General features: G+C 45.6%; 1 protein-coding gene across 1 annotated transcript in view; it reads left to right on the forward strand.

The window, feature by feature from the left end:
- CD79A (CD79a molecule) overlaps window positions 1-23,822 on the forward strand; it is a 44,564-nt gene that overhangs the window by 12,280 nt on the left and 8,462 nt on the right. The window contains exon 3 of the mRNA XM_077456665.1: window positions 5,578-5,696. Within this exon, the coding sequence (XP_077312791.1) occupies window positions 5,578-5,696 (119 nt within the window). The remainder of the gene's footprint in view (window positions 1-5,577; window positions 5,697-23,822) is intronic.

The following is a 23,822-nucleotide window of genomic DNA, read 5'->3' on the forward strand; positions in this document are numbered from 1 at the left end:
CTGGTTACTGAACTTCGGCTATGTTTTGACTATGTTTGTTCTTTTTACTTTTATTATTAAACAAGTGTGATTTAACTGTACTTCTGTCTCTGCCTAATTTCTTGGTTTCTAACACTCACCTCCTGGCACATCTAGCTGGGCCATTACAGTTACTGTGGCCTGTAGGCAAGACAACCTCCCCACCTATGCTAATTGATGGGATGTCCCTCTGCCAGGGTTTTATGCAGATGTAAATTGTATGGTTTCCTGTGCACACTAACCTGTTTTTTTTTTTTCCTTGTGTATATCAAAAGCATGCAACAGGTCCTAGACTTTTTACCTCCTTTGGCGGACCAAAGGTCCTTTGGTGGGGGGAGTGTGTAGCGGGGGGCTACTCTATCACCTGTGGTCCCGCACCTCCCGCCATTTCCACCAGCGACCGCCGGACTGAAAAGACACTGACACAGGCACTCACTGAGGGAGAGCATGGTCAGTCCCTGTGGGGGATTTCTCCATCTCCCTCTCCTCTTCCTGTGTCCCTAATGGCAGGGAGAGGGAGCCAATAAAGCAGCAGCAGAGGACCACGGGACTTGAAGTCTCATCACATTACAGCCCCATTGATTTGTACAGTGGGTGGAACTACCAAGCCCAGCCTACTTTGCAAGAAGGGGGGGCTAGCTAAAGAGTTAAGCTTGTTGGTCTGAGGAGAGATCACCATGAGGCATGGAGGTGAACGGAGGTGTGAGGAGAGACTACAGGCACCCACTGAAGAACCATCCAAAGACAGTTCCAGAGACATCCAGAGACGGTTGAAGATGGATGTACCTTCTGTACCACCTAATATCTCTATTTCCATGTGGAATATCTCTGAAATTCTGTGAGATCTAAAGTTAAAACCACTTGATCTTACCAGATCTAACGAATATCTATTAGCCTGAATTTTGGTCAGAAAATTGCATGTGGGGGACCAACCCGTCCTTATGTACCACCTAATATCTATATTATTATGTGGAATATCTCCAAAATTATGTGAGATATAACATTAATTCCACTTGATCTAACAAATATCTTCCAAAATAGCTAATTGGTTGGTCAATTCTTTGATAAGGGGGGCTGATGACGGGTTAGCCCCCCCCCCCCCCCCCCCAGCAAATAACTGTTAATATTGCTTCTTCTGTGTGAGATCTAATGCAAACAATGGTTGATCTAACCTGATCTAACAAAGATTTAACAAACTGCATAAGATTTTTTCAAAAAACTCGGCAGAGGTCCTACTATATATGGAATATCTCTGAAATTATGTGAGATCTAACGTTAAAACCACTTGATTTTACTGGATCTAATGAATATCTATTAGGCTAGATGATTTGTGGCCAGAAAATTGCATGTGGGACCTAATATCTCTATTTTTATGTGGAATATCTCGAAAATTATGTGAGATCTAATGTTAAAACCACTTGATCTTACTGGATCTAATGAATATCTATTAGCCTGAATGATTTTTGGCCAGAAAATTTGATAAGGGGCCCCCCTCATTAATCACTTAATAAGTCTCTAATTACGTGAGATCTAATGTTAAAACCCCTTGATCTTACCGGATCTAACAAATAGTTTCCAAAATTTCTAACTGTTTGGTTATTGGGGGCTGATGATGGGTTAGCCCCCCCTAGCAAATAACTGTTAATATTGCTTCTTCTGTGTGAGATCTAATGCAAACAACGGTTGATCTAACCTGATCTAACGAAGATCTAACAAACTGCATAAGATTTTTTTCAAAAATTTTGATATGGGGCGGCTAAACAGGCAGAGGTAGAGATTTGTAGTAAGATAATCCGGAAAAAAAAATTAACACAACTCGAGTACTCAAGCTGTTCTAGAATTGAGTAGCAGGTAAAGTCCCTTGCTGGGAGCAGATAGCAGACTTCTCCAGTGTGGCCGTGCAGAAATCAATAGTCTCTTGTAGAGCAGGACAGGTAGACAGAACTCTTCAGGGACAAGCCAGTTACTGCAGACTGACAGCCCAAAAGTAGTGGCACTGAGCAAAGTTACAGTAATAACAGTTGGACAAGCTCTTCAGATCACTAGCTACTGATATATTTTGGTTGGACCCTTGGCTGACTGTACTAGCACAAAGGGGTAGCCAAAAAGAACAAGCCCCTAGATCAGGGGTCTCAAACTGGTGGCCCTCCAGCTGTTGCAAAACTACAAGTCCCATGAAGCATTGCAAGACTGACAGTTACAAGCCTGACTCCCACAGGCAGAAGCATGATGGGATTTGTAGTTTCACAACAGCTGGAGGGCCACCAGTTTGAGACCCATGCCCTAGATCATTGGTCTGTACTCACTGGATTTGCATACAGATCCTCTCAGGCACAGCTCCCCCTCAGTCAGCTCTTCAGAAGAACCAGGGTCACTCCTTTCCTTTAGCTTCAGGCCCTCAGGTTGACCACCTGAGGCCGCATGACAGCAAGTGCCAGAGGTGGCAAGCCTGCCTCACCCCCCGACTGGTGCACTCCACCATCTGGGAGAGACCCAGAGCTCACATGTTCTCTGAATATATAGGCCAATCCCAGCATGCCCAGGAGCACGTCCCCTGTAATTGGCTGGGACTGCTACAAACTCGTACTACCCATTTGTCTAACTTCCACCCATGCTCCAGAAAACTCTATTAGTTTCTAGAAGTTAGGAGGAGTCCAAACAAACTGAACAGTGGAGAGCTGCTGTCTGTTAATCAGCTCTCCTATCTGCTCCTCCACGTTCACAGGAGCGCTGAGCTGTGGAGGGGTGGGGAGCGGCTGTCTTAGCCTCTCAGTGGCTCGCTGAGAGGCTGAGACAGGCATCAGTCCAGGCACCTGGCAGATCCAGACTTTATTGTCGTGATGACATGGTGCCTGGACTGATTCCAGTGACGTCAGCAGAAAGAAGACTTCAGACTGCTCTCTGATGAAAACAGGTCACAGGAGTGCAAAACGACTTGCACTCCTGTGACTCATAGGAGATGCCCAGCCAAACAAGCTTAGGCTGGACTTCTCCTTTAAGCAGACCTGCTGAAGATAGATTTACCTCTAGCCCCACCGTTAGGCAGAAGAGCAAATTACACTGATCTAACTATTTACATCCTAGCACCTATACTAGGAGGTGCTAGGATGTAAATAGTTAGGCACCTATACTACTACACCTGCATAGTTCTGGTGCCAATGCCACTTGGTAGAGCCAGCTGCAAGAGTCTGTAAGGATGGTATTCTGATCAAAACTGTAAGGGCTCGTTTACACTTGCTTCAAAATGTTTTGGGGAGTCTGGTGCAGACGTCACATTTGGTCTTCAGCGAGGAGCAGCCGGAAGGTGAGTGGGGTCTGGACTGGAGAGGAGCAACTAGCAGCCAGCATACGTGGTGCACAACATGGGAAGATGAGCATAGACCGGAGTGAGAAGACTGAGCAGCAGAGGATCAGCAGACCTGGAGGACTGGAGCAGGAGAAACTAGCAATGTCACACATGGTGCGCAGAGTGTGAGCAATTAAGCAGGAGGTGGAGTGGGGACCATAGAGAGAGGAGGATCAGCAGATCTGGTGGTTACTGAGTGGGGGATCAGCGGAGCTGGGGATTACTGAGTGGGGGATCAACGGAGCTAGGAATTACTGAGTGCGGGATCAGCAGAACTGGGGGTTACTTCTGAGTGGGGCATTAGCAGAGCTGTCGGTACTACTGAGGGGGGAATCTGCTGAACAAGGGTACCAATGATCTGGAGATCTGCTGAACAGGGGTACTAATGAGCTGGGGATCTGTTGAGTGAGGGTACTTCTGAGCTGGGGTTCTACTGGGCCCCTTAAAAACAAAGTTGAAGCGGTAGGTGCTTTAATGTGCATTAAAGTACAAGCAAATGTAAATGAGCCCTAAGGATGGCATTATATCCACTGGCCACAAATGTAAGGGCATTTTTTCCCTTTGACCTCATTTTTCCCCCTGAATGAAATTAATCAGGGTTTCCCCAAGACCTGGAAATTATTTCAAGGGTTCTTCTAGGATAAAAAAAGTTGAGAAAGGCTGATTGAGACCCTTGCCACCCCCTCCACCCCCCAAAAAAAACATAATTAAACACACCCAGAAAGGAAAACACACATTGGGAGAGTAAATAGAATATAGGCTTCTGCTAATATAGCCTAGCAAAGGGTGAGGTCAGGTTCCTTTACAAGAGTGATGTCATGGGGCTTCTATCGAGATCCTTGGAAAATTAAGGATTCAAATCCCCTGAGAAGATGATCCTACACAGTGCAGAAGTTTCTTCTCATTATGTGGGACCCTCAGTTTTCCCAGGATTTAGCAGAAAAAGCAATCCCATAGTGTAAAATACAAAATTAGCCTAATTAGAAAAAAGTTAAGTGCAGTGTGCACACTCACAGCAAATAAACAGCCGACAGGCATCAGGACATAGATCATAACTTGGTGGTCCTATGAGCTAACAGTACTGGCCATCAGGCCATCAATCAACTCCACTTGTGTGATGATGTTACTCTTGTGCCCCCCTCTCCCTACATGTTTCGTCATCGTCACAGATGACTTAGTCAGGGAGAATGTATATGTACATTATAAGTTTTGGCATCATGAACTTTTAGTGCTGCAGCTTATTTGCATAATTAAACCAAGCGCAGTGAGTTATTTATCAAATCTAAAGAGATAGCCGAGGGATAAATAGGGGTGCAGTGTTTACACTTTATCACATAGGTAATTATTATTTGACTATCCCATTTAACTCTCTCTCACAGCAATGCCCTGGAATGGCCCATTGTGTGTTTCTCAAAACTTTCCCCAACGCCTACTAAGGGCCATGCCTAATTTTTTTCAGGTTTTCTTTGATGTATATTGGTTAAACAAGTTTATGTATGTACATTTTTGTATAGTCACATTGGTCCGACTTAGACCAATGTAAGTATGCATGCACCATACCTGGCTAATCCCCCTGGAAGCTGGAAATCCCCGTAGTAGGCACCACTACTGCAGTGATTTTTGCAGTGATTTTTGCTTGCTTCTGGGACGCTTGCTTGGCATAGGTGCCATTTAGAGAACACTTTGCATTTTCTCAGTGAATGCAAAGGGTTCTCTGATTGGATAAGGTGGGGCCGTGATGTCACGATCACCACTTTGCCCAATCAGAAAACGCTTCTCATTCAATAAGTGGATGCAAAGTTTTCTCTGAATGGTGCCATTGCCAAATCAGCAGCCTTCTATGTTCACTAAGCAACAGGGCAACCGCTCGGCATGGGACCCAGAAACTAACACTGATCACTGCAATATCAGTGCCTACTACAGTGGTTTCCTGGTTCCACAGGGATCAACCAGGTATGGCAGATACTTACCTATATTGGTCCACTCTGGAACAATGTAACTGTGAAAAATATCCATACCCAAACTTCAGCTTTAAACTTCTAAACTGTTTTGATCATTTAAAAAGAAAATGTTGAGATTTATCTTATACATCATCGGTGTCTCGAAAAACCTCAAGAACCAAGTGGTTTATTCTACTTGAACAATGTCCTCCAAAAATGTAAATATTATTTGAGGGTGATATGGTCTTCAAGCGGATATCCTCTACATTGCAGACCTTCCAGTCTACCTCTTTTTTAATGTCGCTGAAGCTACGAAGAACAGAGTGATCACAGCCGAGGGCATACTGTTGCTGTTTTGTGCCATCATACCCGGGACCTTCCTGCTGTACAAGGTATGGACATTGACCGCATATGCCAATTTTTAAAGTGCACCAACATCTCTTCAGTTAAAAATGCTTGTTAGCTAGATTAGAAAAAGTCAATGAAAAGTCACCATGTGCTCTGCATATTTATAGTGTCTGAAAACAATTGACCTGTTTTAAGTAGATGTGCATCCAACTGCTAAAATCCCATATAAGCTTTAACATGGCCATTTTCAAATATTTTATATTAAAAAAATGTTTGTAATATTTTAAAATAAAAACTCCAGGCAGATATACAGTATAAGGCTCAAAAAATGCAGACCTGTAATCATTAATGCGTCGTAACATTTATTTTTATATACAAGCAATGTAAGTACTTGAATGTGGCCTAGCATTAGCCTCTTGTGGACCCTGTACAGCAGAGCTGGGGTATGAAAGGAAGAAGCAGCACAAGGAGCCAGTCAGTTCATGTACTAACAAGAAACATGCTGATAGAAGGAGAGAACAGAGTGGCAGGCTAGTTTATCACTATGCTGCTTCTCATTTCAATGTGCAGTAGCAGGCTGAAGGGGGGTGTAAGGGGGGGGGGGGGGGGTGTCAGGGCAACCTGGGCTCAGAGTAAGTTTGCTGAATGATTCTGGCCATCAAACCAAGGACAACGTTTACTGTGTGGAAAATATCTGGATTAAAGATGCAGCAAGAGGTGGTTTTGTTATTTTATCTTTTATATGTGGTATATGCTCCTCACCCCTGCAGCCGACAGTGGCTGACACAAGGGAGATCACATGTCAAAACCAGAATGGCTTGGAAATAGGTAAGTATATACATCTTTCTTACACAAGTTAGCATAGGTGTTGGGGACAGTTTTAAGGCTAGTTGGGTGTGTAGCAAGGTCTCTGGCCTTGTCCAGTCTAATGAGAACTTTCCAAGCCAAAAATAGTATGTGGTGGGTTGTGAGGCATAGCGGGTTTAAGGTGGACAAAGTTATTGGGCGTCAGACACTTCTTGGATGTAAAAAAGGTTTTATTTCTTTTAACAGTTCTTTTTGTATTTTCGGGGGGAAAGAGAGTTAGGATCAGGACACCCTTAGATAGTTTCTAATTCACATGGCAGACTCCGAGACTTTAATAGGAGGACAGCCATGCAGGGAAAGTCCCCCCCAGCAAGGAGCCACATCTGCCCTCGCAGGAATGCTCAAACGTAACAGTCCTTTCAGCTTCACTACAATTGCCTCTTGTAGTTCTTCAACACTGAGCTCCCGGTCTCTCATTAGACCCTCTGATTCACTGACTCCGAATCCCTTGAGCTCCTCCAAGGTTGGCGGTGGTATCCCCTCAAGCGTCACCCACGCTTCCCTGCTGGGTCCCTAGCTTGGTACTCCAGATACTTCTCAAGCTTCACCCCTGCTGACCGGCGAGGTCCCTGACTTGACTCACAAAGCTGCTCTGTAAGCGTCACCTCCGTGGGTTGGGTCCCTGACTTGATCACCGCCTGAAGTTTCCCAATTCTCTACTGTGTCCCTTTTAGCGAGAATGTGGTTCGGGTACTTGCTGCAGTTACTTACTGTGGTCCCTGGTAGAGGTGGTTGGTCCCTTTGTGGTGACAGCTTCCCTTCTACCTCAGACCACTGACAGGTTCCCCCGGCCGGCAGAACTGTCACTTTTGGTTGGACTGCAAGCCACAGTCCTAACCCTGCGCTGCTCTCTTACTTCTGGATAGGCCCTCACACAACCTAGCAGCCAGATGTCTCCAGGATAGGCCCAATCTCTGGCCCAGCAACCGGGGGTGTAAGACACACTTCCACCCAGACAGCCATCCAGGTAGCACAGAACATTGATCACCTGACTCCACCCAAATATATAGGTTCTCCCAGCAGGCCAAGGGATTCAAGAAAAACCCTGCCCATTGGCTGAGAACCCCATATTCCCATAACGTGACCTTGGGTTGCCCTTCTAATATCTAGTACCACCAAGCACCCAGCCACCTAGTGGTAAAAGAGAAAAGTGCAACAAGTCCAAACTTAGGGAGAAATCAATAGATCTCTATCAATCGACCAAGATAACTACTCTTGGCAAATAAATTTGTGAGGAGCTCCCTTACTAAACCCCAGGGTGCTACAGGTGTAAGCAGGAATTCCACTTTAAGTAATGACAAAGGTGTTGCTGAATGAATAGGCTCCATAATGTCAGAGGCGTAACTAGAACCTTCAGGGCCCCGCTGCAAGAAACCCCCAGGGCCCTTTCCATCGGTCCTTGGTCCCTTCCCTCTGTGCCCAGGACCCTTCCCATTGATTGTGGGGCCCTTTATACGCCCTGGTTCACACTGCTGCGACTTATAATGCAGCTTGCAACACACAGGGGGAGATTTACTAAAACTGGGGCGCACAGAATCTGGTGCAGCTGTGCATAGTAAGCAATCAGCTGCTAACTTCAGTGCATTCAATTAAGCTTTGACAATAAAAGCGAGATGCTGATTGGTTTCCATGCACAGCTGTACCAGATTCAGTGTGTACCAATTTTAGTAAATTTCCCCATAAAGTCACATGACAAGTCAAAACACATTCACTTTAATGGGTGTACTACTTTTTTGTGATTTTGGTGCAATGTTAGTACCTAGTGCCATAGGCTGCAATGGTAAATCACATAATTTGCAAGGAAATTACAAGCAAGTTGCATGATTTTGGGGTCGCAGCAGTGTGACCTGAGCCTTACGGTCCCCCCGCGAGACCCTTTCACGTGTTCTGCACTGGCCTCCTTCCTGCTGACTTGGGCCCCCTCATGGTGGCAGAATGCCAGGGCCCGGCTGCAAGTGCGACCTTTGCGACCCTGGTATTTCCACTACTGCATAATGTAAATGTAGCCCAGGAGCTTAGATGTTTAAGACAAAGGAAGAGAGAATCATAGATAAATATACTATGCTTTTAGAGACCAATTCAGTCTATGAAAAGGTGAAGCTAAAGTCACGGCAAACTGCTAAATAGATTTTGTATGTCTATTAATCCAGTCCTGAAAATTACACTGCTTTGCTCCCCATGCCCAGCTTGGTCACTGGACAGTAACGGAGGAGCAGCAGAGTGATAAGGTCACCTCACAGGTCTCTCCTATCACCATGTTCCTTTTTAGTACATTAGCATGAAGCACCAATGACTGGATTCCAGTCATTACCCTCTCATTCCCAGTCTGAGTTCTGCTGTACAGCAATTGCAAGAGGCTGATATCAAGGCACCTTCAGGTCCTTACATGCAGTTAATGATTATTTTTAATGAACACATATTTATCTCTGCCTGGAGGTAAAGTTTTTCAAATGTATCTCCTGTCTTGTAGAAATATCAACAAGCCGAAGGGTACACGCACCTTTGGGAAGCTTATTACACTCCATCCGACAATGCTGACAGTAATGATTACACCTCCTTGACTGCTGTACAGCTGTTGCAAATCCAAGGAGCACGCAGAACCACCTAAACAGCAAAAACAACTTAACCACTTTCAGACCGGACCATTTTGCTGGTAAATGACCAGAGGTCTTTTTACACTTTGGCACTGCGCTGCTTTAACTGGTAATTGCGCGGTCATGCAATGTTGTACCCAAACAAAATTTGCGTCCTTTTCTTCCCACAAATAGAGCTTTCTTTTGATGGTATTTGATTGCCTCTGCGATTTTTATTTTTTGCGATATAAACGTAAAAAGACCGCAAATTTTGAAAAAAAATGATATTTTCTACTTTTTGTTATTAGAAAAATCCAATAAACTCAATTTTAGTCATACATTTAGGCCAAAATGTATTCAGCTACATGTCTTTGGTAAAAAAAAAGTCAATAATTGTATATTTATTGGTTTGCGCAAAAGTTGTCACATCTACAAACTAAGGTACGTTTTCTGCAATTTACGCAGCTTTTAGTTTACGACTGCCTATCTCATTTCTTGAGGTGCTAAAATGGCAGGGCAGTACAAAACCCCCCCAAATGACCCCATTTTGGAAAGTAGACCCCCTAAGGAAATTGATAAGAGGCATGTTGAGCCCATTGAATATTTTATTTTTTTGCCTCAAGCGATTGAATAATGACAAAAAAAAAAATTTTTTTTTTTTTTTTACACAAAGTTGTCACTAAATGATATATTGCTCACACATGCTATGGGCGTATGTGAAATAACACCCCAAAATAAATTCTGCTGCTTCTCCTGAGTACGGGGATACCACATATGTGGGACTTTTTGGGAGCCTAGCCGCGTACGGGGCCCCGAAAACCAAGCACCGCCTTCAGGCTTTCTAAGGGCGTACATTTTTGAGTTCACTTCTCACTACCTATTACAGTTTTGAAGGCCATAAAATGCCAAGATGGCACAAAACCCCCACAAATGACCCCATTTTAGAAAGTAGACACCCCAAGCTATTTGCTGAGAGGCATGTTGAGTTCATGGAATATTTTATATTTTGCCACAAGTTGCGGGAAAATTACAAACTTTTTTTTTTTTTTTTTTTTTTTCACAAAGTTGTCACTAAATGATATATTGCTCACACATGCCATGGGCATATGTGAAATGACACCCCAAAATAAATTCTGCTGCTTCTCCTGAGTACGGGGATACCACATATGTGGGACTTTTTGGGAGCCTAGCCGCGTACGGGGCCCCGAAAACCAAGCACCGCCTTCAGGCTTTCTAAGGGCGTAAATTTTTGAGTTCACTTCTCACTACCTATTACAGTTTTGAAGGCCATAAAATGCCAAGATGGCACAAAACCCCCACAAATGACCCCATTTTAGAAAGTAGACACCCCAAGCTATTTGCTGAGAGGCATGTTGAGTCCATGGAATATTTTATATTTTGCCACAAGTTGCGGGAAAATTACAAACTTTTTTTTTTTTTTTTTTTTTTTCACAAAGTTGTCACTAAATGATATATTGCTCACGCATGCCATGGGCATATGTGAAATGACACCCCAAAATAAATTCTGCTGCTTCTCCTGAGTACGGGGATACCACATATGTGGGACTTTTTGGGAGCCTAGCCGCGTACGGGGCCCCGAAAACCAAGCACCGCCTTCAGGCTTTCTAAGGGCGTTACAGTTTTGAAGGCCATAAAATGCCAAGATGGCACAAACCCCCCCCAAATGACCCCATTTTGGAAAGTAGACACCCCTAAATTTAGGGGTACACTAGTGAGACTAGGTAATAAATGGCGGGTGCCCTGAAACTATAAAAAAATAACTAACCAACCAGCGTCACCTGTAACAGTTATATGGTGATCACTGGTGAAAGGGTTAACTAGGGGGCAATCAGGGGGCTTTATGCGGTAGTATATGGGGGTCCCTGGCGCTATAAAAAGCTGCGGCGAACCTAAATACCTACCTGCCTAACTAGCGTCACCTGTGACACTAATACAGCGATCAGAAAAACGATCGCTTATTAGGCTGGGTTCACACTGGAGCGATGCGGGAACGCCACGAATGCGCGGCGGGTTCCCGCATCGCATGCCTCCCGGCGGCAGTTCACACTGCCCTATGCGAACTGCTGGGAGTGTCAGTGAAATGTTACTGACACCCCCAGATCAGTTCGCATATCGCAGTGCGATCTGCAAACTCGGATCGCATGGTGTGAACACCCATGCGATCCGATTCTGCTGCGGGCCAAAAAAAGGGTCCCGTGCGAATTTGCGGCGGGTGCGGCGGGTGTGGCGGGTGCGGCGGGTGCGGCGAATGGCTGAACTCGAATCGCACAGAGATCGGATGTGATTTGCACTGCAGTGCGGTGCGAATCACATCCGTTCTCATAAACCGCTGCAATGTGAACCCAGCCTTAGTGACACTGGCGACGGGGGGTGATCACGGGGTTAAACCTTTATTGGGGGGGTTAGGGGGGTACCTTAGAACTAAAGGGGGCTAACCCTAACTGCCCTAACAGTTATTAGTCACAAATGACACCCGCCGGGTGATCAGGGGGTTAAACCTTTATTAGGTAATAAATGGCGGGTGCCCTGAAACTATAAAAAATAACTAACCAACCAGCGTCACCTGTAACAGTTATATGGTGATCACTGGTGAAAGGGTTAACTAGGGGGCAATCAGGGGGCTTTATGCGGTAGTATATGGGGGTCCCTGGCGCTATAAAAAGCTGCGGCGAACCTAAATACCTACCTGCCTAACTAGCGTCACCTGTGACACTAATACGGCGATCAGAAAAATGATCGCTTATTAGGCTGGGTTCACACTGGAGCGATGCGGAAACGCCGCAAATCCGCGGCGGGTTCCCGCATCGCATGCCTCCCGGCGGCAGTTCACACTGCCCTATGCGAACTGCTGGGAGTGTCAGTGAAATGTTACTGACACCCCCAGATCAGTTCGCATATCGCAGTGCGATCTGCAAACTCGGATCGCATGGTGTGAACACCCATGCGATCCGATTCTGCTGCGGGCCAAAAAAAGGGTCCCGTGCGAATTTGCGGTGGGTGCGGCGGGTGTGGCGGGTGCGGCGGGTGCGGCGAATGGCTGAACTCGAATCGTACAGAGATCGGATGTGATTTGCACTGCAGTGCGGTGCGAATCACATTCGTTCTCATAAACCGCTGCAATGTGAACCCAGCCTTAGTGACACTGGCGACGGGGGGTGATCACGGGGTTAAACCTTTATTGGGGGGGTTAGGGGGGTACATTAGAACTAAAGGGGGCTAACTCTAACTGCCCTAACAGTTATTACAGTCACAAATGACACCAATGCAAAAAAAAAAAAAAAAAAAAAAAAAATGACATTGGTGTCACTGTGACTGGGGGGCAGGGGTAATTGGGGGGGTGATCGGGGGGTAAAGGGGGGGTGTGAGTGTGCCTGGCATGTTCTACTGTGTGTGTAGAGTGTTGGTGCAACTCACCGATCCGCTCTCCTCCGTGTCGGAACGAAAAATACCGACACGGAGGAGAGAATACATCACTTCCTCTCCTGTGTTTACATTACAGGAGAGGAAGTGATGTCACGGGGGATTCCTATTCGTCGGGAGCGATCGCGAGGGGGTGGCCATGAACGAATGGCCGTCCCCTCGTCCGGGATCGCTCCCGCACGAATACCGACCGCCGCAGGCACCGGGCGGGGGCCCGATCGGGCCCCCGACCCGCGGGAGGCAAGGGACGTACATGTACGCCAATATGCCTGCCCGTGCCATGCTATCGACGTACATCGTCGTGCGGCGGTCGGCAACTGGTTAAAGCATCTATTATTTTCAATTAACATTGCAGTATCAATAAGGCTTTTTTTTTTTATAAATATCATCAACTTCATCTCTTTAGGGGTCAATGTACCCAACAAACTTTCTAGTGAGAGAATATGAAGGTTGCCATTGCTCAATTCTTCGGAAAAGATAGGATATGCTGCGCCAATGGCTCAGTGACCTATAACAAGCATGTAGATCAGAAGCTATTGGTTGGCATTATTCCCACTAACTTCCTTCTGGCTCAGCTTAGTCCCTGGACAAAGGTTCTTCAATAGGGCCCCCCAGCTAAGCCTAGCTGGGACCTCAAAGTCTTCACAAGGGCTCCTCTAGTTTTCTCTGCCCCAGGGGTCTCCTCTTGGAGGACTGGACTCAGGAACGCTGCATCCTGCTGCCAGGCCTCAGACTATTTATGGGTTCTCCCTTCATCTTCTGGGCACACCTCCCTAGGGATTGGTTGCCTGTCCTGCTCTCCCTCCAACTATGCTTCCAGAACATGCTAGAAGATGGGGGAGCAGGGCTGGACTGGGACAAGAATTTGGCCCTGGACTTCATCCAGACCGGCCCACTTTAATTTTGCAAACAAGCACAAAAACAGTATATAAACTATACGCATAACATAAGGAGTCCTCACTAACCTCTTATTATTTCACGTATTCCCTTCTGTATATTTTCTCATCCTTCACACATCACTGCGTAAAGTTGAGGGTGAGCTGTGCAGCCATTACTTGGCAGGCTGTCACTGAAACCGGCTCACTGAGCCATCGGCCCACCGGGAAACTCCCTGTAGTCCCGATGGCCAGTACATGCCTGTGGGAGAGTAGCAGAATAGCAGCCTGTGAAACATTGAGCAGCCCTAAGCAATCAAGCCCTGCTCCACTGTATACAGGGGAGCTAAACTAAATTGACCTAACAGCCTAAACTAGGAGGGTGCGACATTTGCATTCCCAAGAATAGTTAGAAGCCTGAGACAGCCAGACAACTAGCATTCCGAGGTCAATAATGGAACCTCTGTATTTGTCTTCTTTAAAGTTTCATTTAATCAGATGGGAAGTCTGCTGGTGAAGTTGAGGACTCAGCTGCACCAACCTGCGCAGGAGTATCACTCCGCTTTCTGAAATTGCCATAATTTTAAAGAGACCCTGTCCCCAATTTTAAAATTTGCAGGTAAAATCACAGAAAAATTAAGTATCTTAAAAAGCTCACTTATTTTATTTCCTTTCCATTAATGATTTTTGTATTGACTTGCAATGTGCCTTTGCTAGGGAATGGACAGAAAGTGCCTAATTCCATAGCAAAGCCCCTGCCTTGCACGTCATAACCCCCTCCTCTTCTAAGAGTGCCTAATTACTGCCTGTGCAGGCCCAGCTCCTTCACCCCCCCCTTTACCTTAAAGAGGAGCTGCACCTAAAAAAAAATATTAAAAGCCAGCAGCTACTAATATTGCAGCTGCTGACTTTTAATAAAATAAAATCACACTTATGCCGCGTACACACGGTCGAACTGTTTGACGTACTTAGTCCGTCATACAATCCGACGGACAATCCGGCGTACTTTCCACTGAACGGACTTGACCACACACGGATACACAAACAGTCCGACGAAAGCTTGCGCAATGACGTACAGCACGTACGACGGGACTAGAAATAGGAAGTCCAAGACACAGCAAAGCCCTGTAAATCCTTTCTGGGCATGCGCCATTCTTAGTCCGTCGGACTAGCATACTGACGACCGTATTGTCCGCTGAAACCAAAGTACGACGGACAGATTTTTGGAAAAACCTAAATTCTTAGTACTCCGGACTGCATGCTGAAAAAGTCAGCTGAAGCCCACACACGAGCGGATTGTCCGCTGAAATGTGTTTCAACGGACTAAGTACGCCAAACAGTTCGACCGTGTGTACGCGGCATTACCTGTCCCAGGTTCCAGCGATGTCGGCGGCAGATGACGAGCGATCGCTCGTCTCGCTGCTGCCACCGCCGCCATCCTCTGTCAGGGAATCGGGAAGTGAAGCATGACGGCTTCACTGCCCGGTTCCCTACTGCGCATGCGCGAGTCGCGCTGCGCATCTCTTATGGTCCCCCGCTGTGTCTCTGGGAACTGTGTGTTTCCCAGAACACAACGGGGGGGGGCGGAGCGTCTGTGGGGGTCTGCGGCGGTCTGGCCGGAAGTGGGTGCAGTTACCTGGATTATCCAGGTAACTGCACCCCCCTCCCGAAAGGTGCCGATTGTGGCACCGGAGGGGGGGGGGAGGGATAAGATCCCCTTTAGGGTGAAGAACCGCTTTAATACATAAACTTTTAAGTAATTGCTGGGGGAAGAGCAAAGGTGAATATTATAGAGTATCACTTGAGTGACAGCTCTGAGTCTGCTGGAGCTGCTGACATTACATCGAGGATGGCGACACCCAGCAGCAGTCTCAGGGCTATTGGATGTCTACACCATGGGGGGATTTTACAGGTATATATATACGGCATAATATACATTAGATACAGAGGCATAACTACAGGGATCACCATTGTGAACTGGCCCCATGCTCCAGGGGGGCCATTCAGCTCCTCTGTTCTACACCTGGCGATTGAGCGGCATATAGAGGAACCAATATAGAGGGCATTGGTTCCTCTATATGCGACCCCCGCCACCCCTCCTATCCAGGTTACTCTTTCCTCTATACTGCCTGGACCCCTGTGTGCTCCCCTTGTTCCCTCCTCCCCCTGCAGCGCTGCTGGCTTCCCTCCTCCCCTCTCCCACTGGTTGTTGCGGGGGGACATGTCAATATAGAGAACAGAGAAAGGCTGGTAAATATGTCATTTAGCGGCCCCTTCCTTTTTCTGACTGGACACAGTGAGCGATCAAAACCAATCACCCGCTGTGTTCATTCCTAACTGAAGTTTACTATGCATAAGTTTGTGAATGAACGGGAAGTTGTGTACAGAATTCTTCCTGTCCATTCATTCTGTGCAGCTAAGGCTGCACTGATGGAGATTGAAGGCTGTGTCCTCCTGTTTCTGTCTCAAAGGTGAAACATCAGAGGTCTGTTTAGACTCCTGATATTTCACCAAAGCCCACCAAAGGGGCTTCTAAAAATAAATTGTAAAAAATAATTAAAAAAAAATATTTTATTTATTTTTTTACAATTGTATTTTCAATAAAAGTAAAATAAAATCGTAAAAATAAAGAAAAAACAAACAAACAAACCAGTAACATAAGCGGTGGAACTACCACGGTCACAAAAGTTGCACTTGTGCCCAGGCCCTGGTGTTCCACCACTGTGGGAGGGGGGGGGGGCTCAAAAAGGCAAGAAAAGGGCTCATTGCAGAACCAGTGAAAGGGTCCTACTGTGGGACTATAATAAAGGGCATCAGGACAGGAGTAAAGGGCCCCAGGATCAGTGGGATAGGCCCCGGGCTCTGAGGGAAGGGTCCCAGCATATAATCTTATTAGAGGATTGGTGTTAAATTTAATGGTCTGGTGACAGGACATCCTTAAAGTGGGAGTAAACCCACTGAAAATTTTTTTTTTCAGACCTGTAAGGGAAAAGGCATAATGAGCTAGTATGCACCGCATACTAGCTCATTATGAAATACTTACCTTAGAACGAGGCTGAGGCTGAGCGAGGGGAATATCTCCTAAACCATACAGGTTTAGGAGATATTTTTTTTTCACCTGCAGGTAAGCCTTATTATAGGCTTAGCTGTAGGTAAATGTAAAAAAAAAAGACTATACAACTGCTTTAAAGCGCAAGTAAACCCATCCATTTACCAGTTTCAAAAAACGGTTTAATTTTTGGCACGTGCCGGAAATGTAACACTCCCATTGTTTGTGCTCTCAACCAAACTGTCAAATTATCCAATGGCTGGTGTCATAACTGATCACATGTTCAGCATCATGGCAGTTGTAGAATAAACAAAGGCAAAGATGGCAGCTTCCTTGTCTGAAAACGATAGGAGGGTTTACTTAGTCTCCTTACACTTTAGACCCCTTTAACACTGGGGCGTTTTTCATGTGCTTTAGCGTTAAAAAAAGCACCTGAAAGAAGCCGCAACTGCAATCCCAATGTAAAAACCCGAGTGCTTTCACACCGAGATCCCTTTCACACTGGGGCATTTTTCAGGCACTTTAGCGTTAAAAAAAGCACCTGAAAGAAGCTGCAACTGCAATCCCAATGTAAAAGCCCGAGTGCTTTCACACTGAGGCACTGCGCTGGCAGAGCGTCAAAAAAAGTCCTGCAAGCAGCTTCTTTGCAGCGCTTTTGGAGCGGTGAATACAAAGCTCCTAAAGCGCCCCTTCCCATTGAAATCAATGGGAAGCGCATGTAAAACGCCCGAAAAACGCCTGAAAAATGCTATTGGCAGCAGCGTTTTGTGGGCGCTTTTAACCCTTTATTTGGCCACTAGCAGGGGTTAAAAGCGCCCCAATAACACTCGAAAAACTCTGGTAAAGCGCTGCTAGTTTAAGCGGCACTTTACGAGCGTTTTTCGGGCGCTGACATTGTGAAAGGGCTCTTAAAGCACTTGGGCTTTCACATTGGGACTGCAGATGAGGCTTCTTTCAAGCGCTTTACAGGCAATTTTTTTTAACGCTAAAGCGCCTGAAAAACGCCTGAAAAACGCCCCAGTGTGAAAGAGGTCTTAAAGAGGAAGTAAACCCTGATGGGTTTACTTCCTCTTTTTTTCCCTGCAAAGGTAAAGCATAATGGACTTCTATGCATCGCATAGTAGCTCATTATGTGTCACTTACCTGACACAGGAGCCAGCGAAGTCGCCGCTGATCCCTGTAGTCCGCCGCGTCCATCTTGCTGGTGGCGTCTCGCAGCTCCGACCAATGACAGCGGCGAAGCCGCGATGACGTCACTCCCGCGCATGCGCACGGGAGTCGCGTCTCGCAGCTCTGACGCTGCCATTCGGCGAAGCCGCGATGACGTCACTCCCGCGCATGCGCACGGGAGTCGACAAATTAGGCAAATCCATTCTTGGACTTGCCGCATTTAGTGCGCCTGCGCGCCGCTGTCTACGGCGCATGCGCCGTAGACAGCGGTGCCCATTTTCGGGCAAATATCTCCTAAACCATATAGGTTTAGGAGATATTGCTTGGACCTACAGGTAAGCCTTAATCTAGGCTTACCTGTAGGTCAAAGTGGTTTGAAGGGGTTTACTTCCTCTTTAAGGAGATTGCAGATGGAGGACTAAGTCTCCTGGTTGGGAGATGGATCTGAGAACTTTAGCAAGGTCAATAAAATCCCCAGTATTTACTGAAAATGTATTCGAATTTTGGTGGACTAACCATTTAGCCTTTTTTTTTTTGTCAGAGTATCTACATTTACTTTTACATATTTCTTATATTGCCATAGTCATTAGGTTTTGTTAGTGTGTTTCTTGCTTAATTGTAACAGATATAGCAAATATCCAAATAAAGATGGTGCCTCATTTACCGTAGGTGATGTATAAAAGTTGTTTTTCTTCAAATTAGATAGAAATATGAATGCCGACTCCAAGTCCAACTCTTGGCAAAACTTTTTCCTAGTTTTTAAAGACTGGGGAAGGCATCTTTTGTTGCTGCTTGTGTCCCTATTAGAAAGAATTATGCCCTGTACACACGGTCGGAAATTCCGACGGGAAAGGTCTAATCGGATTACATTGTTGGAAAATCCGATCATGTGTGGGCTCTATCGGACTTGTGTGGGCTCTGATCCGATCATGTGTGGGCTCTATCAGACTTGTGTGAGCTCTGTCAGAAATGTGTGGGTCCGATCATGTGTGGGCTCTGTCGGAAATTCCGACGGAAAAAATTTGAGAGCAGGATCTAAAATTTTCCGACAAAAAAATCCAATAGGACTTTTTGCGATCGTTTGTAGAGAATTTCCGATGGACAAAGTGCCACGCATGCTCAGATCAAATTACGAGACCAAAGCTATTGGCTACGAGCCTCTACGTAGTCCCATCGTATGCAACGAACGTCACCACATTCCGAACGATTGGATTTTCCAACAACTTTGTCCGCCCGTGTGTATGCAACACCAGTTTCAGACAAAATCCGTCTGAAAAAATCTGACGGATTTTGTGGTCAGAATGTCCGACCGTGTGTACAAGGCATTAGCCTCACTTCCTGTTCAAGTTACAGATTGTCAAATGGACAGGAAGTGAAGGAAAATCACTCAGATGGGCTAAAAAACAAAAGACGGAAGCAAAAGTGCATTTATTGAGCAAGGTTGGGAAGAATTAGAACACCTATTGCTCTGTGAGTTTTCCTTACCAGGTGACACCCACACCTTCTCATTTCTTATCTTGGTGTCACTGGCATAGGACGTGAAGGCCAATCTACCTATTGCTGTAAGCTGTGACTCCTACCAACAGCACTTAAAATAGGTTGACCAGATGTCCCTGATTTCGAGGGACAGTCCTCTATTTAAGAAGGTTGTCCCTGGAAAAAAAATGTCTCCAGTTAAAAGAATGTGTGCCTGATTTCTTTACAGCCTTACCAATGGCATCCCCAGCCTGGGTGACTGCAGGGCAATCCATCTTAGCAACAGTTCTTTGACTGCCCTGGTACCGGAGGGTAGGGAAGGGGTGTGTCTACTCTCAGCCATGTCCGGGGTTATTGATAATGTTACATGCAAATATTACATCCAAATCAGGTGGGGTGAACAAAACTTCAGCAGTTTCACAGTGCAGTGCAATCAGGCCGTCCCACAGGCCATACAACAGTTCAATCGGGATTGCTGCACACTAAATGTATTGAGCATAAAAGATATAAAATATGCAAATGTTCAAAAATCATATCAGAAGTATTCCTCTTGACAGTTTCGGGATAGCATGACAACTCCCTTCTTAAGATCGCAAAACATCAAATATTGCAGGGTACTCCCAGCCCCTCCCCTTTTGACTTTGTTGCGGGAGGGGAGGATGTGCATTATTTGCTGCCTTGCCCCTGCTTGTGACGGTGAACCTGGGTCTGCACCCTTGACCTACAGCAAAGTAAGCTCAGGTGCTATAAAACCATACCCCTTTAAGCACACCAAGCTCTACTGCTATGTTTATCAGTGTATGAGCAGAATGCTCTGAATCGGGCGTTCACTGTAAATCAACTGTGGAGGAAAAAGGGGCTTAAAGGTATGAGCTGACAACTCAATAGCTTCTTAATGAAAAAGTTTATTTTTGCACTTACAGTAATGGCAGACTCTAACAGATGGTAACACGTTTCGGCCAAAGCCTTCCTCATAGCATGCTCATCATGCTATAAGGGGGGCTTCTCCTGAAAAGCATTAGCATCTGTTGGATTCTGCCATTGCTGTAACTGCAAAATTAAACTTTTTCATTAACAAGCTATCGAGTTGCCAGCTCATATCTCTATGGATACCCCTTTAGGACCCTTTTTCCTCCACAGTTAGCATGCAGCCGGCACACCATGACCCAACAGGCTCAATTCACAAAGCTCCAAAGGGATAGTGAATCCCAAAAAATATTTGTTTCATTGGCTCTAAAATTAATTGCTAAATGCCTAGTTTGTATGAGGCCTTAAGCTGGCCACAGACAGATTCAGCAGGAACCAGTTGAGATTTGAACCGTGTATGGGCAGGCTAAATGTACCAAGTTGATTGACTGATCAATTTGGGTACAACCAACCTGCTGGATTTTTGTGCTGCCCCAACGGGGCATAGAATTGACATTGATTGTTTTCCAACCATTTTCTATGGATGTTTATTTAGTTCACATGATGCCTTCTAGTGACCTTTTGTGGTAATGCACTTCTTATGTTCTATTTCCCTTATGTTATGACACACTTCCTTTGTATGTAATGCTCCACCCTTTTTCCTGAGTTTTTACTTTCTGTGTCATCAATGCAGCTAACAAGCCACATGTAGCAGGGCACATGTATTCTGCATTGTAAGCTACAGACAATATCATCTTTTGACCACATAAATACTACCATCTATTCATCTGTTTGTATCCTATAATCTGCTGTAACCTGATGTTCAGAATAAAAGCACCTCTGTTGATGGAATCGTTATTTGGTGAGTTCAAGCTATCTGATGAGGATTGTCCTCAGTGATTATATCTTATACAGGCTAGGCATAGAGATCTCAGAAGGGATACATCACTTTGCAACAATCAGAGTCAGAATAATTTTGCTTGCTATAGTCGCTAGCAATAATCACTGGCTTTCCCCACCCCCCCCTCTCTCCGCTGGGAGGATACAATGTTATGGCAAGCATAGGGCCGTATTCAATATTAATTGGACCCTGGGCAAACATTTTGTTGGCCCCAGCCCAGCACCAAGCCCCCTTCTCGCTGCCCACAGAATTCAATTTGGCTCTCCACTTAGTCTGAGGCTTACAATAAGTGTGAGTTAGACTCAAAATCAGTTTACAGCACACATTATGGCTCTCACTGATTGGTTGCTAGAGTTTACTGCACATCCCTACCACTTACCCATTCATTTCTAGAGGTTACTACACATTATTAGCTCTCATCCATTGGTTGCTAGAGGTTATGAACATCCTTACTGCTTACTGATTGGTTGCTAGAGGCTACTGCACATCATTACTACTCACCCATTGGTTGCTAGAAGTTACTGCACATCTTTACTGCTCCTGCTCACTGATTGGTTGCTAGAGGTTACTGCACATCAATACCACTCACTGATGGGTTCCTGGAAGATACTGCACATAATCACTGCTCACTCATTGGTTGCTAAAGGTTACTGCACATCATTACCACTCACTGATTGGTTGCTAGAAGTTGCTGCACATAATTACTGCTCACTGATTGGTTTCTAGATATATCATGCTACAAACTCTCCAGCAGTCCCCTTGCCAACAAAAAATGATTGTCTTGCATTGTAGCTGAATTTAACAAGTGGCAAGAAAGATGGGGTTAATGAAGTCAACCAGGATTACATTCAAAACAGTACTGTCAATGAGCATAGCAAGCAGTGAGGCAGACATAAGTGACTTCAGCGGCTAAAGCAGTGAAAGTTCAACTTGGCAGGGCAAACTAGCAAATTCAAATTGCTAATCACAAAACATACCAGCTGTCTGCTCATCCATGCCAACCAGTGTACGTCAGCTCAGCCAAGCACATGTTCTATTTTAGATTGTAGCTTTCACAACACTGGCTTTCCTCCCCTACGCTGCCTTATGCATGTTATTGTCTCCTCTATTGCGATCCTCCCTCACTCCTCTGACCCCTGCCACTGCTTGTCAGTGTGTCTCTCCACTTGGCCAGCTTTGCTGTCAAGCAAGGAGACCTCTGATCACTTTTTCCCTTTCCCTTCAGCTACGCACTATGTGAAAGGGAGCAATTGTTAGGATGTCGGGCCCCACAACATTGACAGGGCCCAGGGCAGCTGCCCCATTTGCCCTGCCTAAAAGACAGCCCTGCATTGGTGGCCAGTAGGAAGAATGACCCTTACATTGGTGGCAAGTGGGAATAATGTCCCTTACATTGGTGGCCAGTGGGAAGAATGCACCTTACATTCGTGGCAAATCGGAAGAATGCCCCTTACATTTGTAGCCAATGGAAGAAATGTCCTTTACATAGGTTGCCAGTGGGAAGAATATCCCGTACATAGGTGGTCAGTAGGAAGAATGCCCCTTACATTGGTGGTCAGTGGGAAAATGTCCCCTATATACTGTAGGTGGCCAATGGAAAGAATGTCCCTTACATTGGTGGCCAATGGGAAGAATGCATCTTACATAGATGGCCAGTAGAAAACATTCCCCTGACAGTGGTGGTCTGAAAGCCACTCTTACAACCATAAAAAAGATAATTGGTGCCATGCTGCTTGGTTTGCCAAGTGACATTGGCCTTAAAATTGTGAAGGCACCATCGGATGAGAGGTCAAATAACCACAGCTCAAGGAACCCTAGGGTTCCATGAAACCCTGATTGAGAATGGCTGCTATAGACCATAAAATAAAGACAGTGGTGTCCTCTCTCCAACCTTAGCCTGCAGACTGATGAGATCTATCTGCTTGCTGTGCATTCTCTGTAAACATGGTTCTTGGCAGTATATTTGCCTACACCACAACTGATTGGCTCCCAGTTTTGCCCCTCCCTCTCCCAGCCTGAACACTGCTGTGCAGGAATTGCAAGAGACCAATACCAAGTCAAATTCAGGTTGGCATTTACAAAATATATCTAATGGTGTATTAATGAATACAGAGCTGCATGAATTCTGTTATTTATATCTACCTTAGCTTTAAGTCCCACCCGCCATAAAAGCAAAGTCCAAGGGGAGTCTGGATGAAAAAAAAAACTTAAAATTATACAATTAATTACTTTTAGGATATCTATAGATGATGGTATAAATTAGGAACTCCTGGGAATTTTCTATAATGTTTGTTATATTGTTATTATTGGATGAAGATGAAAGTTTAAATTTGGTGATTTACAAATCAAAGATAAACTTTAGGCTAACGAAACACAGCGTCAGCGTGACATCAGCACGTCCCTGGCGAGTGGATAGTCGTAGCTCCCAGCTTGTGCAGCTCCGTGCGGTGAAGGCTATGTGACCCTCTGCAGGGTTCCCTGGATGTGGAGACGCTGCTGCTTACTTGGACTATTATCTGGGCCAATCGTGCAACTAACATTTCTTTAATCCGAATGGAGGAATCGGGAATAAAAGGTGGATGATTTGGTGAAGATGGCGGAGACGACTGGGGTGGTGAGATGCAAGTTACTGGTTATCATTAACTACTTCCCACCCAAGGTACATCATATGATGTCCTTGATTTTGTGCGATTTTGTGCGCATCATTCAGATATCTGCTTTTTCAGCCGGCGTTTCTCTACACAATCATAGCAGCGGTTCCGCCGCTTGATCATTCTTACGGGTGGCGAGAGGGGATGCCCCCCTCCTGCCGCCCTTCGGTTCTTCTACCGACTCACCGCTTCCATCGGTGAGTCAGAGACAGGAACTGCCGGCCACGGATGGTGATCATAGAGATTTCTGGTGGACCAGAT

Source organism: Lithobates pipiens, unplaced genomic scaffold (assembly GCF_037356315.1).
Source record: "Lithobates pipiens isolate NorthernLeopardFrog02 unplaced genomic scaffold, aLitPip1_a1.2 Scaffold_27, whole genome shotgun sequence".
Classification (NCBI taxonomy): Eukaryota; Metazoa; Chordata; class Amphibia; order Anura; family Ranidae; genus Lithobates; species Lithobates pipiens.